This window comes from Myodes glareolus, chromosome 27 (genome assembly GCF_982192425.1).
Source record: "Myodes glareolus chromosome 27, mMyoGla1.1, whole genome shotgun sequence".
Taxonomy (NCBI): Eukaryota; Metazoa; Chordata; class Mammalia; order Rodentia; family Cricetidae; genus Myodes; species Myodes glareolus.
Window position 1 is genome coordinate 17,816,198 of NC_142052.1, and position 16,358 is coordinate 17,832,555.

Here is a 16,358-nt window from a genome sequence, read left to right on the forward strand (position 1 = left end):
ACGACTTCAGAAATGTCAGCCTCTTTTTCTCCCCGTATCCCCTTTTTATCCTGTTTTCCTGCTGTTTTCCTTTCTGCCCTCTTTCTAAGGTAGAGGGATTTACAGCAGGCAGGTAGGGTGACAAAGAGACATGTGAGTCATCTCAGCATGCTACTGCCACTCAGGGTGTGCCATATAAGTGAGAACTCCGCTAGGCAAGCTATCAACATACTTGAGTGTCCAGGACATTTACCACCAAACCTGCCAACCTCAGTTCGGCACCTGGAACTCACATAATAGAAAGAGAACAAACTCCTGCAAGTTGGTCTCTGACCTCCAGATGCCCACTGTGGCACACACACACACACACACACACATTAAATAAATAATTTTTTAAAAAGAATAAATTTGCAGACTGATATTATGATATTATATGATTTCAAGATCTATAAAATTACAATAACCAAGACTATGAAAATGGCACAAATGAATAAGGTCAATTCAGTAGAAAACAACTGAGCACCCACAAGTAGACTTGTGTACCTCTGTCAGTAGCTTCTTTAACAAAGCGGCTCAATATCACAAAAAAATAAAATTTATCAATTTTCAGTGCTATTATCAACTGTTTAGGACTTGAAAAAAATGAACATTGATCTTTCCATTACACCATATACAAACAAATGGTTAAAATGGATAACAAACGATACTTCAGAGTCAAGCTACCAAAACTTGAGAATAAGGAAAAATTATATTTACCTGAAGTTTATTATCATCTGTACATGAACATGGAACTTTATGGAAGCTCTTAAATGACAGATTCAATTTAGTAGTCAGGTCATTCTTTGAGTTTTCTGTTTTATTCTGGAACACTTTGATAATTTGTGGTTTAGAAGAACAGAACTCCCTCCCTTCTTCCCTCTCTCTCCTTTTCTCTCTTTCAGTACCTAGGATGGAACTCAGGGCCTGCTGCATGCCAAGCAAGCACTCTATTCTAAAACAAATCTACTGTAGATTTTTTTGAAGATATAAAAATCACAAACTACAGCAGAAAAAGAAACCCTAGACTTCAACATTTTAAAGCTTTTCTCTTTAAAAAAAATACTCTACGAGTTAAAAGAAATGAATTATGTCTAGTAGAGTGTGCTTGCCTAGCATGGCAGTGGGGGAGGTCTGTTCTTCTAAACCACAAGTTATCAAAATGTTCCAAAACAGAAAACTAAAAGAACCCCTTAACTACTAAATTGAATTTGTCATTGAAGAACTTTCAAAAAGTTCATGGTCCAAGCACAGATTGCCCTAACAAATTCCACCAAATACTTGAAGACTCAATAGACATCAACTTCACATGAGGTCCTCAAGAAACCTGAACAGAAAGGAACATTTCTGCACTCGGGGCTTGAGGCAGTATTACCCTGGAACCAAAAAACAACAACAAAAAAAATGTACAGGCAGTCCAGAGAGAACCAGAGGCTCATGTGTCTCAACCAGGGGATGGCTAGATATGTAAAGGTGATTGCTGACAAGCCTGATGACCTGAATTTTATCCCCAGGACCCACATGGTGGGAGGAGACAAGTTGTCCTCTGACCTCTACATGCCTGTTCTGGCATATCCACACACTACATACATAAGTAAACAAACAAATATTAAAATCTTTAACCAAGAGGAAACTCTTATATACTGTTGATAGATGAAATATAAACTGGCACAGTTTTAGTTTTACTTATTTCCAAAGTAGTATTTAGCTACTTTGGAAATAAGGGTGGAGATGTTTCCAAAATTAGAAATAGAAATGCCATATAGACCAGTTGTGGAAGCGCATGCCTGTAATTTGCTGAAGGAGGCAGGAGAGTCAAAGTTCAAGGCCAGCCTGGGCTACACATTAAAGAAAAAAAGAAAAGAAAAGAAAAGAAAAGAAAAGAAAAGAAAAGAAAAGAAAAGCAATTCTGTACGGCCCAACTATACCACTGCTGGGCATAGAGCAAATCGATTTTATATCCTGCTTGTCTTAGTTAGAGCTCTGGTTGCTGTGAGGGAACACCCTGACCAAAAGCAGCTCGGAGAGGAATGGGTGTGTTTCCCTCACAGTTCACCATCAAAGCAGTGAGGGCTTGAACTCAAGCAGGGTGGGAACCTGGAGACAGGAGCTGATACAGAGGCCATGCAGGAACTAGCTTTCCCATGCTCAGCCTGATTTCTTATAGAACGCAGGACCACCAGCCTAGGGATGGCCCCACCCACAGTGAACTGGGCCTCCTTATCAATTGTTAATTAAGATAATGCCCTACAGGCTTGACTACAGCCTGAATTTATGCAGACATGTTTTTAACTGAGGTTCCTGTCTCTCAGACAACTCTAGCTTATGTCAAGTTGACATAAAACCAGTCAGCACACTACTACAGAGATGCTTACACATACGTGTTCATTGCTGCTCTATTCATAGGAATTTATAAATGAAAACAATATGAAACCCATCAACAGATGAATGGACAAGAAAAATGTGGTAAATAAACACAATGGAATATCCCTCAGCTGTAAATAAAAATTAAATCACAAAATTTGCAGGTAAATGGATAGAACTGGACAAAATTATACTGAGACAACCCAGGCCCAGAAATACTGACACTTTATGTTGTCTCTCATATGTGGATCCCAGCTCTAAATCTTTTCTTTTGTGTCTTTTGTGTTTAATGTGGAGCACAAGGGAACCCAGGAAACTAAAAATGGGCCTTTTAAGGGGGGAAATCGTTATATCTTTGGTTGTAAGTCTAGCCTTTAATGGATGAGCCATCTCTCCAGCCCTAGTGGGGGGAACATTGCTAAAGGCGGGGAACAGCCACAGTAGAGTGGCAGACCACTGGCAGTGGAAAGGCTTCTGCAAAGAGGGACATGGGAATATGGAGAATATCAGGTGATGAAAAGAAGAGTTGAGACAAAGTAAGGAGCTGTAAAAGCCACACGGAAGCCTGCTGTTTCACAGTGTAAATTAAAAAAAAAATTGGGGTCCAGTAGAACAAGTGTGCAATGAAAAGATGAGGGAATGCTGGGGAGTTAAGGATTCAGCAGGCAGAGATGGGGTGGGCGCGACTGGAAAGAGGAAGTGGTAGGATGTGAGTTCACCAAAACCGAGGATGCACAAAGAAGCCTTATGGGAGTTCACTAGCGAGTAAGGTAATTTCAATGTCCAACTTTAGACAAAGTAAAGCTTAAGTGGAATTCCTAGAATATATGGGTTATTGAGGGGAAATTGCAGTACAAGACATAGGCTGCCTTATGAGTTATTGGTCAGAGAGGTCCCAGAGGTCCCCAAAGCAACACAGGCTATTGCTATCACCCTTAGTTAGCCACTGTAACTATGCCAAAAGACCCGTTACACTCTGCTGCAGGACATAAAGTGATCAATCTCAAGCTGTCTGTTAGCTCACTTCCAGAGTGCTGAAAGGCATTATGGAGGTTACTATTCATGTTGCAAAACTGACTTGGCAAGCCCCCTGGTTCAAAGCGTTATGGAATAACCAACCTCATTCTGGTCAGATTTGAGGTCTACTGCACAAGAGGAAACTCCATGCCTGGTACTGTAACTGTGGTTGAAAGCTCCGGGGTGGGGAGGTCATAGGAATAGAGCCTACTGCTGTTATGTTAAATGGTGTTCTCGATTGCTTTCGAGTTCCTGTGATACACACCATGACCAAAAGCAACATGGGGAAGAAGTGTTGCTTTATTTGTCTTATAGATTACAGTCCACCATCAAGTGAAGCCAAGGCAGGAATCTGAAAGCAATCACCAGGAGGCAGAAATTGAAGCAGTGACCACATTAAGCATGATTAATAAAAACCCAGACACAGATATTGGGGTTCAACCTGAAGGTCAGAAAACCAAAACAGTCAGCCCCTGGCTCTTTTACCTCTACCTCAATCCAAAACAGCAATTCTGCCTCTAGGAATCTCAGAATGAGACTGTGTCTGAGAGCTGTCTCCTCTCTAGTGCTGGGATTAAAGGCGTGCACCACTGTCGCCTGGTTTCTATGATGAACTATTGTGGCTACTGGGATTAAAGGTGTGTGCCACCACTGCCTGGTCTGTAAGGCTGACCAGTGGGGCTGTTTTACTCTCTGATCTTCAGACAAGCTTTATGTATTAAAATACAAATGAAATATCACTACAGCAGAGGAACACTAATTACTGGTTTATCTCCCCCTGGCTTGCTTAGTAAGCTATCTTACACAAAATAGAGTGCTTGCCCAGGGATGACAAGGGTCAGTAGTGCCATTCCACATTAATTTTAGTCAAGACAATGTCCCACAACCATGCCACAGGCCAATCTCATAGAGGCAATTCAATTCGGGCTCCCTCTTCCCTGATGTGCCAGGTTGGAAAGCAGGATTAGCCAACCCGCGTGGTTATGCTGTCAAACTGCCATCTAAGTATTTGTGTTCACAGTCATAGACCAGGGCTGCTCCCAGCCTTGGTCAGAGCAGCTGTGCAGTAGGCAGCCCTCAGTGGAGCAATGTGAAACTGGTCAATGTGCTGAGAGTGAGATACTGAGCACTTGGCCCTAACTGAGAAGTGTAAATTAAGCTTCCCGCTCCCAACACTTGGAAATATCACAGAAGTGGCGGTAAGAACGCGAGAACAGGTGGATGGGAGGAAATATCAGGAAATGCTGTCTTCTGAACACGTGGCCCTTGCACTCAGGAATTCACAGCAGCCGTGTTTACCTGCACAAGACTATCACAAGCTCAAACCAGTCAAATTCTTAGGATAGCTTAAGTAGAGCTCTAGGCCTACCCCTTACTGAGTAGCCACTGGCTGGAAGACAAATTATCTTTTTTTTTTTTTAGGGATATTCCTACTGGTAGATTTCCCATGTTCCAGTGGATGGCCCCACACTCATGAACACATGGGCAGCACTAACTGGACTTAGTAGATTATCAAAAAAAGAGATGAAGTTGAGATGGAGGGACCAAGGGGGATTAGGGGTTGGGGAGTATGAGAACTACAAATGATCATATTTCATTACCTACATGCGTGACATTCTCAAAAAAATTTTAAAATAAAATATTACCAAATAAAAATCTAAGATATACTTAAAAAGAGATTATTTGGGTGGCTCAAATGTAATCACAGCCACACGAAAAAGTGGTGATTTTTTTTTAAGGTGTCCTAAAGAAATACCAGATTTAAAGAAAAAAGGATGGCTGGCGTGTCAACCTGTAGAAGAATGAAAATAGATCCATATCTATCACCATGCACAAAACTCAGGTCCAAATGGATTAAAGGCATCAACATTAATCCGACCACTTTGAACCTGATAGAAGAGAAAGTGGGAAGTAGTCTACAAGATATAGACACAGGAGACCACTTCCTAAGCAGAACCCCAGGAGCGCAGACAATAAGAGAAACAATGAATAAATGGGACGTCCTGAAACTGAGAAGCTTCTGCAAAGCAAAGGACACTGTCAGTAAGACAAAAAGGCTACCTTCGGACTGGGAGAAGATCTTCACAAACCCCTCATCAGACAAAGGTCTGATCTCCAAATATACAAAGAACTCAAGAAACTAGACACTAAAACTCTAATTAACCCAATTAAAAAATGGGGTACTGAACTGAACAGAGAATTCACAACAGATGAACTTCGAATGGCCAAAAGGCACTTAAGGTCATGCTCAACCTCCTTAGCGATCAGGGAAATGCAAATCAAAACAACTTTGAGATATCATCTTACACCTGTCAGAATAGCCAAACTCAAAAACACCAATGATAGCTTATGCTGGAGAGGATGTGGAATGAGGGGAACACTCATCCATTGTTGGTGGGAATGCAAACTTGTGCAGCCACTGGGGAAATCAGTGTGGCGGTTTCTCAGGAAACTGGGAGTCAACCTCCCTCAGGACCCAGAAATTCCACTCTTGGGAATATACCCAAGAGATGCCCTAACATACTACAAAAGCATTTATTCAACTATGTTCATAGCTGCACTATTTGTAATAGCCAGAACCTGGAAACAACCTAGGTGCCCCTCAATAGAAGAATGGTTAAAAAAGGTGTGGAACATATACACATTAGAGTTTTACTAAGTGGTAAAAAACAATGACATCTTGAATTTTGCATGCAAATGGATGGAAATAGAAAACGCTTTACTGAGTGAGGTAAGCCAGACCCAAAAAGAGGAATATGGTATGTATTCACTCATATGTGGATTCTAACCATAATTAAAGGTCTTTGAGCTTATTATTCGTGATCCTAGAGAAGCTAAATAAGAAGGTGAACCTGATAAAAATCATGTAGCTATCCGCCTGGAGATTGGAAATAGACAAGAGTCCCAGAACCTTCATCTGGCGATGGATGGAGATAGAGACCCACATCGGAACACTGGACTTAACTCCCTAGGTCCAAACGAGAAGCAGAAGGAAAGAGAACGTGAGCAAAGAAGGCAAGACCAGAGAGAACCTTCATCCGACAATGGATGGCGATACAGACGGAGACCCACATTGGAGCACCGGACTGAGCCCCTCAAGGTCCAAATGAGAAGCAGAAGGATGAAGAAAATGAAAAAGGAAATAAGGACTGCGAGGGATGCGATCACCCACTGATACAAGGGGACGGATCTAATGAGAGTTTACCAAGGCCAGTTGGACTGGGACTGAACGAGGACGCGATCCAACCATTCTCTGAATGTGGCTGGATTCTCTGAATGTGGCTGGCCCGGAGTCTTTCTGAAAAGCCATTGACAATGACACTGGGACTTGTTTCCTCTGCATATACTGGATTTTGCGGATCCAGTCTGTCCGGACACTCACCTTCCTGGACCTGGAGGGAGGGGGGAGGAACTTGAACTTCCCACAGGGCAGGAAACCCTGACTGCTCTTAGGGATGGAGAGGGAGGAGGAGAGGGAGTGGGGGGAGTGGGAGAGTGGTGGGAGGAGGGGCGGAAACTTTTATAATTTAATAAAATTACTTTCAAAAAAAATAAAGAAAAAAGGAGCAAGCCTGCTAATGCAGACCTTTAATTTCAGCTACTCAGGAGGTTGAGGCAGGAGGATTGCAAAATCAAGGCCTACCTGAGCATCTCAGTGAAACTCTCTCAATTTTGTTTTCCTTTCTTTTAAGGAGTGGATGTGGTTCAGTGGTGGAGTGTTTGCCTAACAAGCTCAGTCTCCAGCTTTTAAAGAAAAACAAAAAAGACTGTGTGCTATTGCGGCTTTGAAGCTGATGACCAAGTGCAGACTAGACAGTAACTTTTAGGTACAATGAGAGACTTTCAGGCAACTGCCAAGTCGACAGGCAGCATGGAACAGTGCTGAATTCTGTTTCACCAGAGTGAGGTTTGTAACTGGCATTCCTCCCTACAGTCTTCGGGTAAAGCCCAGCCCAGGTACGACCAGAAACAATAAACCAGTTCTGATTGTTTGACGTTGACCTAAGAAAATTGAACAATGGGGGCTTGTTTGAGTCATTGTGGTTGTGGTTATTATAGCAGCAACAGAAAACTACCAATAAATAAATAAAATCTGGTTTACCCATATAATCAAATACTGTTCACCAAACCACACAATGAAAAAAAAAATCTCAAAACAATTACACTGAGTGATTAAAGATCAAAAAAGATGTATGGGATATATGACTTCATCTCTGCAAAGTTCTTAAAAGGTATACAAGGAAAAGAAACATATGCCAGGTCTGAGGATGGAATGGGAGTGGTTTGGGAAAGATGGCTTATAAAGGTCCATTAGAAAATTCAGGTTGTAATGAGCACTATAGAACTGAATTAAGTTGTTTATTATCTTTTATGAAACGGTGACTTCATAAACACATAAATTAAAAATCAAAAAAACAATATTTTAAATACTGCAATTTGTTTTAAATGAATAATCTTGAAAAATGAGACTTTAATTCACCAGTAAATTTAATATCATTTTATTAAATTGATAAAATCATGTGCATCCACATCTAAGTGTTTTAAAGTTTGCAATCGAGAGGATGGTATGACTTTGTAACTCTCTGAACCAGCACATTCTAGCTATCTATTGTCCTTAGTAACAGTACAACCACTAGCATGAGCTGGAAAATAAACAGAAATTTAATCAAGGTGAAGCCATGACCCCCCCTTCCCATCTTATGTAGTGATCTCTAAACTTTGTTCCACAACTCTGAGTTTGACTATCCTGTGGTGTGAGATGTACTTGAAATTTTCTTTGGGCCACCAACCAGCTCACAAATAAAGACATGGAGACATTGTTAAGTATGAATGCTTGGCCTTAGTTTGGGCTTGTCCCACTAGCTCTTTTAACTTAATTTAATCTATTTCTGTTGACCTACATTTTGCCTGAAGGCTTTTTACCTTTCTTTCATTCTGTATGCCCTACTTTTCTGCTTCCCCTGTGTCTGTCTGTCTGTCTGGCCCCTGACATCTACCTATTATTTCCTTTTCTTTCTCCCTCAAGCCTAAATTCTTCCTCCTATTTACTCTCTGCCCAGAAGTCCCGCCTATATCTCTTGCCTCACTATTGGCCATTCAGCTTTTTATTAGACCAATCAGTTGCTTAGGCAGATGAGGTAAAACAGCAATACATCTTTACATAATTAAACAAATGCAACACATCTTGTAAACAGAAGGTTTCTTTCTCCCACCCTGTCCAGCAGCCTTTTCTAAATAATAATCACTCAGAGTCTTAATATTAATTACAAAACTTCTTGGCCTATAGTTCAGGCTTATTACTAACTAGCTCCTACATTTAAATTAACCCATTTCTACTAATCTGTGCATTGTCACATGGCTATGGGTTTTACCAGTCTGCTGGCATCTTGTTTCTTGGGCAGTTGGCTTGAGTCTCTCCCGACTCTGCCCTTCTTTCTTCCTATATTCAGTTTGGCTTCCCCACCTAGCTATATTCTGCCTTGCTATAGGCCAAAGCAGCTTCTTTATTAACCAATGAGAACAACATATATTCACAATATGCAAAAGGGTTATCCCACAGCACATCTTTATATAGCTAAACAAATATTTCAAAACAGTGAGATATTCTAATTTCTTGCATGAGTCACGCCTATTCAGTTAAGTTTAAGGATATGGTAAGGCCAAAGGTCTGCTCGTTCAGTCATTATATATTGGCAGTTTCAATGTGGTATGAGGGAGGAAAAAAATGATCCCTCTATCTGTATAAAATCTTAGCTGGGGCCTCTGGGGGAATAAAAAGACAGTTTAACAAGAGACAAACAAGCAGAAACTTATTAACATGTGTATTTCAAATGCATATGAGAGTTACCAGGGAATAAGGAATTCCCACAGTGGCTTAGTAATCTGGGTTAGAACAATATCTTCCAGAGAAAAATAAACCAGAGAAAAGCTAAAACAAAGGAAAAGAACCCAAGTCATCAACCCCAGGACATGAGAAGCCAGAGCTGAGGGTAGAAAGGTAGATTCCAGTTTTGTTTTGTGGTTCGTCTGGTGTTCGCAGGCTGATTCGGATAGAGAGAACCCTCGGGTTGGTGATGAACTCCAATCCTCACTCTTTTCCTGGAGAGAAGGGACTACTCTCTTTGAGAACTCGTGTCCTGCTTTTTGACAAATGAAGTCAAGGCAAGGAGCTTTTTATATTTCTGCCTCTCAGCCTCCGGCTTAAAAATAACTCCAATCCAAAGCATACTTTGGCATGGCAGACTGGGCTGTCAGGCATCGGGATGAGAGGTTACTGAAAAGTGGCCCTACCTCACGCATACTGGGGAGAGAAAGATGGCCTAGTTTGAGCCACCCTTGAAAATTCCAAAAGCGGCCCAACTGAGACCTGCCAGTACCCTATCAGATGTGAGCGGTGATGACCAAGGAAAACAGCAATTCACCAAATGCAGATAAACAGACTCAAAAATGAGTGCAAAGACCGGGCAGAAGCAAGGCAATGCCAGGAACATCAAAGTAAACTGGTACTGGGAAAGGCAAGGACAGGATGCTAAAACGGAGAAACAGCCTTTCCTGATGCGGACAGCTTTTCCTGATGCGGCTCTTTCTCCGCAGCAGGAAAAGCGCACCTGTGAAGTGGTCTGTTGATGCTACTGTCACAGTCACAAATGACAACTTAGAGCACCAGCTCCCAGCCCCTGAAGGTACTAGGAAATCATTGTCACTTTCTCATAGCTGTGACAGCATGTCTGACATAAACAACTGAAGGGGAGGAACGTTTGGATTTGCTCAGTTTTCAGAAGTTTAGTCCATTATGGTGGGGTGGGAACGGCAGGGCAAAGCTGTACAGTTTGCATCAAGACAGCCGAAGAGCTAACTGGCTTTTTCCTCTTTCCCCTGCTATTTCACCTGAGCCCCTAACATGTCAGATGGAGCCACCCACATGCAGGGAGAGTTTCCTCACTAGGTTAATGCTCCCTGGAAACATTCTCAGGCATGCCAGATGTGTGGTTTACTACTCTCTTAAGAAGCTCTCAGTCCAATGAAGTATATCATCAAAAATAAGCATCCAAGGGCTGGTGAGACAGCCTCTGCAATTAAACACATGTGCTGCTCTTGCAGAGGACCCAGCACTCACATAGAGAAATTCACAAGTCTGTAATTACAGCTCCAGGGGCTCTCAGGCCTCTTTTGACCTCCAAAGGTACCTACCTACCCTGGTTCACACACAGCCATGGAATATGCCCTAAAATGAAAAGGCATCGTGATGTTCAGATTGCAGGACTGGTTGCAGTGCTGATGCACTCACATCCCTTCTGCCACACCAGAACAGACCAAGATGGCAGTGGATGGAGGCACTTTCCCGGCATTCACTTCTGCCAGTTTCTGCTCACAACAGTGAACAGCTGTGTGCAAACTGGGAAACACTGTACACGATGGGTCAGTTTTTGGGGAGTGGATGGGTGGGTGTCAAGTGGGAGAGCACAGGTGGAAGGAGCTAGAGGAGGGGAGGCAGTGGGAACTGAAATAGGTATGTAAATTTTCAATTAAATAATTTAAAAAATGCAAAAAAAAAACCCACCTCTGGTTCAGGGATAAAGAGAAGGCTCCGCAGTGAAGAGCACTTGCTGTTCAACTTCGAGTACCCAGGGGACAGCTCACAACCACTTGTAACTCCAGTTCCAGGGGACCCAACATCCTCTGCTGGCCTTTCCTGGCACCAAGCACACATGTGGTGCACATACATACATACATACATACATATATGCAAGCAAGACACTCAAACAAAAATTTTAAAAACTGAAACTGGAGATGAATAGGCATCCAGGTTCATTAGCAAATGTATAACACAAAGTACCTTCAGTAAGAAGAACAAACAGAACAGAGTCTGTCTCAAAAGATAAACTGTCTCAAGTGGAAAGCTTGAGAAGATTTGGGAGCCTAGGGGCCAAGCAGATAAAGCCAGCAGTGAGGGTGGAGCAAGGGCAACAACAAGCCAAGTGTGGCCTTTGTTTTGTTTTTAAGGCAGAGCCATAGTGGAAATGGATTTCAAAGAGTCCTCTGTAGGAAGTCAGGTACGATGCAGACTATCAAGTGCACAGGAACAAACAAACAACGAAGGATTTGGACAGGAAAACTCCATAGAAAGAACAAACCTTCAACCTCCATCAAGTTCCTCCTGAGTTTCAGTCGAGATCATAATAGCCCTTTAGGCTTAATGAAGAGAAACACGTAAGGGGTGCTCACTGCAGAGCACTCAACAATGCTCCAAGCACTATCGCAAGGGCCTTTTCCATCTCTTACTCAACCTTAGAGCTGCTCTGAGGTAACACTGTTGTTCATGTCTATGGATGGGGAGACCTAGGCCTAACTTGCTGTGGTTAAATGCCAACTGGTATTCACATCTAGTCAGGCTGTCCTCAGACAGAGCTGATGTGCTTGCTGGAAAGACTTTTATGTACAAAGCGCAACTGACGACAGTGCCCAAGATAATCTTAACAACTTAGTGGAGATAGAGACAAAGGGAGGGGAAAGAAGGTAAAAATGAGTGAAATAAGAGATCATGTTAAAGAGGATCGAAGCTGGCCATGGGGGTGCACACTTGCGATATCTTAGCACTCAGGAGGCAGAGCCAGAAGCTTGTCAGAAATTGGAAACTAACCTGGACTACAGAGTAAGATCCAGCCTCAAAAAAACAAAACAACCAAGCAAGTAAAATGCTTGCCTTATAGGCATGAAGGCATGAGCTCTATACCCCAAACTCACATTAAAAATGCTGGGCAGAGTGGCATGTGTTTGTGATCCAAACACAACAGTGACTCCACAATGATTCCACGGCTATGAATTCCTAAAAAAGAAAACTGATGTGAGAAAACAAATTCCTGTTTGCCAGGGATCGGGAATTGGAGAAGGGACTCACTGTAAAGGCCATGATGTGGATCAGGGATGGAGGAGGCACTCACTGCAAAGGCCATGATGTGCATTGGCAACGAAAGAGGGACTCACTGCAAAGGCCATGGCATGGACAACTCACTGTGCAATGGAATCTGGTGAGTTCTATTGTTCATTTTCTAAAAAGAAAAAAAGGGGGGGCTGGGGAGGTGGGGAGGATCTGAGAGGAGTTGGAGAGGGGAAACCATGATTAGAATAGATTAAATGAAACTTTTTAATTATAAAAATGCATAAATTTTGAGTACCTATTTTCAACAAGCTTTTCAAAGAATCCTTTCAATTAAAACATTTTTGAAGCCAGGCAGTGGTGGTGCACACCTTTAATCTCAGAACTTGAGAGGCAGAGCAGATGGATCTCTGTAAGTTTAAGGCCAGCCTGATCTACAGAACAGTCTGCAGAGATGCAGAACAGTCAGAGCTGTTATACAGAGAAACCCTATCTTGAAAACACAAGATAAATAGATAAACACAGACAGACAGACAGACAGACAGATAGAAAGAGAGATAGGTAAAAGACATTTTAGTCTAGAGGTTTAGCTCAATGGCACATCACCTGCCTATTGTGAGTGAATCCCTGGATTCAGTCCTGGATTTAGTCCTTAGCACTAAAGGAAAAAAGAAGAAAGAAAGAAAGAAAGAAAGAAAGAAAGAAAGAAAGAAAGGAAGGAAGGAAGGAAGGAAGGAAGGAAGGAAGGAAGGAAGGAAGGAAGGAAGGAAGGAAGGAAAGAAGGAAGGAAGGAAGCAAAAGAGAGGGAGAGAAAAGGGGGGAGGGAGAGAGAAAGAGAAAAAAGAGAAAAAGGAAAACACCTTGGTAGAAAAATATTTATTTGTGTAAACAGCTTTTCACAGCTATAAGCAGTGTTTACCTCTTGACTCCTATAAGAGACATCTTTAAGTTGTCTTCTAGAAAAAGGCAAAATAAAGAAGAGCTTAAACAGTGACCCTAAATGCAATGGAAAGATTCCCAAATTGTTCAGCACATACACACACCAACTACCTAGCCAGCACTTTTTCTGAGATAGCAGAGGCTGCAAATTCAGGCCAAACAGGAGCCACAGAGATAACACAAAGAAGCAGCATGGCAGAAGTTGCACACTGGGAGACTGAAGAGCACATGGCCCTTCCCAATTAAACTGCCACCATTGGGTACTGCTAACTGATGCCACCCAAAGACACTGGCTCCAAGGGAGCTGGAGACTCTGATGTTTAAACACATGCAGACATCTGGACTCAGGTAATATTTTCTGATTCTTTCTAGAATAAGGCTTCCATTTATTTTCTAATACCACCAAATAAACAATCTCCACAGGTGAGCCCATGACCTGGAGTCCACAGTACATGCTTTCTGAATTTGTTCAGCAGCAGAGGCAGGTCTTTCTACTAATTGCTTACCTCTTTAATTGTAGAGAATCTAGAATGGTGTGGGATATCAGTGCAACTGAATTAGAATTCATCTCAAAATTACAGAAAGGATGGCCACTTGTTGGAAAGCGCATTTCTAAGCACACTGATTGGTATAAAAGTTGATATGTCTGAGCGTACTGACTGGTCCAAGGAGAGATGAGTCTGAAGAAGCTGGGGTAGAGGCAGCACAACTTTTACAGTCAGTGTCCAGACTCCAGAGCAATGAAATAATCCACGTGCTGAAACTTGAGGACTTCGTTGCCCCAACTCATCCAGCCTGGCTGTAAATTTCGAGCAAACAGTTCCAAACACTGCCCACCTGGCTTGATGTAGTCTTTCAGTACTTCTGTACAAAAAGAAAAGAAAAAATCAGCAGTAAGGAAGAAATCAGGTTACTTTTTAAAAGCAGAGAAGAATAGAAGAGGCAGATATTTCAGCTTTTAAGACAGACAGCAAATTAGAGTCAAGCATGCCATGGTCAGCTCTGCCATTCGTGTCAGAAATGTGAAGGAGAAAGCACCTGCAGGCTTGGAAGCAGCACCACTGCGACCACACTAGTTCTGATTCACTGCTCTGCATTTACAGATGAGAAAGGAGGCGTTCACGTTTCTTTCCAGTTTTCCAATAATGCTCACACCTCTCCTGAGAACTAATTTACTTTATTGCTTAATAAATACAATCTATAAATTCAAAAAACTGTAGAAACAATATAAAGACAACCTGCTTGAAACTGAAGATGAACTATAAGTCTAGTTTTAGTACATCCTTTAGTGAAATAATTAAGCAAAGAGTTGTATACAGACAGACGTATTTAACCATCATAACTACATCCCATGTCTGGAATTTGCATGTTCTAAGATTACTCCAACACTATAGTTCTTTGCCTAAATTTCACCACGCTATTTCTAGTTAAGGAGTCCTTATTTATATAGTCATAACTACAACATGGAAAATCACCTTTTGTTGGAGAGAAAACACTTCATTTAGATTAGTTAAGTAACTGCGGTCTGCAGTGCCTGAGAGAAAGGAAAGCCACAGCAATATGTTTTAAAAAGCACTCACTCCCTTCGAGGACAAAAGAATCATCCTAACCCTGACCAGGTTCTGGCTGCTCTGCTAACCACATAACAGGAATGGGTATAAAAGCAGTTCCAAGAAGGAAGAACTTTAGCAAGCAGAATGCAGTTCACAGTTGCTATATTAGATTGGCCTTAGAAGAATGACAAACAAGACTTCTTCAGGATTTTTCGTTTTTCCTTGGAAATAAGGATCCAGCCCAGGGCCTGTACATGCTAGGCAGGGACTCCATTTCTGAGCTACACCTCCATTCTCAGATTTCCTTGGGAACAACTGAAGGTTTAAGAGATAACCATTGTAAAGTTAGAAACACAATACAGCAGGGTGGATCTGGGGGGATCTGTGGGAGAGGAAGTAAAAATGGTCAAAATATAAGAAACTCTCAAAAAAAATTAAAAACATTTTGAGTTTCAGATTGTTCTTTGTCCAAGAGTAATATTCTTACTTACCAAAAATCAAAGAGAAATTAAAAGCTGTTATCGCCTGCAATTGACTAACTCAAACTTAGGCTTTGGTAAGTTTCTAGATGTTGACATAAAAGACTCTATTCATTTCAAAAATATGGAGCTAAACACAGGGCAACTCAAAAGAGAAAACTTTTCTTGAGACCTAACCGAGAAAACCGTAACTCCCCATCTGTTTTCTAGAAGTTAACATAAGCTAAGGTATAGTGGTTTTACTTAGGTTCTGCAGTCTTTCGGGAAAGATGTTCTCTTGATGATAGGGCCAGAGAGACAGCTCAGCCATTAACAGCCCTTGCTGCAACTGTGAGAATGAGTGAGTCTCTCTCTCTTGCCTGTTCCTGAGACTCTTTTCCTCCTGCTGGGTTTTATGTCCAATTTCAATGCAAGAATTTTTGCTTTGCATTGTTGTATTTATTTTGTCATGTTTTGTTGTTATCTGCAAGAGGTCTATTATTTTCTAATGGGAATATTGAGAAGGAGTGGATCTGGAGGGGAAAGGAGGAAATGAGGAACTGGAAGGAGTTGAGGGAGGGGAAATTATGATTGAACTGTATTGTATGAGAAGGGAATCTACTTTCAATAAAAGGGGGGAAAACACTTGCTGCTCTTAACAGAGGAGCAGGATTTGATTCCCAGCACCCACATGGTGGTTCAGAAGCATCTGTAACTCTAGTTACAGGGGATTCAGTGTTCTTTTCTGGCATCTGCAGGCATCTGGGATGCATATGGTGTAGAGACAAACATGTAAACCAAACACATATACATGTAAAATAATTTTTTAATTTAAAAGATATATCTTGAGGTTTTGGAGCAAGAGAGAACAGTTCATGTTTTGAGTATCCATAAAGCAGTTTAATAAGATTCACAGGAAACGTTCTCAGTGTATGTAGACACCACATATCGTGCCAACCCCCAGAGTTAGGATTTCACTGTAAAACTAACAACAGGAATCCTTATGTTACTTTCAAGGTATTTATTTGTACCTCTCTATAGCTAAAACGCATGTACTAACCTAATATGAACTCAAAACCAAGGCACCATATATACTTCATGTATATGACTAGGTAAAAAGCTTGGAAGTTAACT

The 16,358-nt window shown here is 41.6% G+C and overlaps 1 protein-coding gene across 3 annotated transcripts in view; it reads right to left on the reverse strand.

The window, feature by feature from the left end:
- Positions 1-13,791: 13,791 nt before the first annotated feature.
- Positions 13,792-16,358, reverse strand: part of Mettl4 (methyltransferase 4, N6-adenosine) — a 32,623-nt gene continuing 30,056 nt past the window's right edge. For all 3 annotated transcript variants that reach the window (XM_048433660.3, XM_048433661.3, XM_048433659.3), the window contains exon 9: positions 13,792-14,077. In XM_048433660.3, coding sequence (XP_048289617.1) covers positions 13,932-14,077 — 146 coding nt within the window. In that variant the 3' untranslated portion in view covers positions 13,792-13,931. The remainder of the gene's footprint in view (positions 14,078-16,358) is intronic.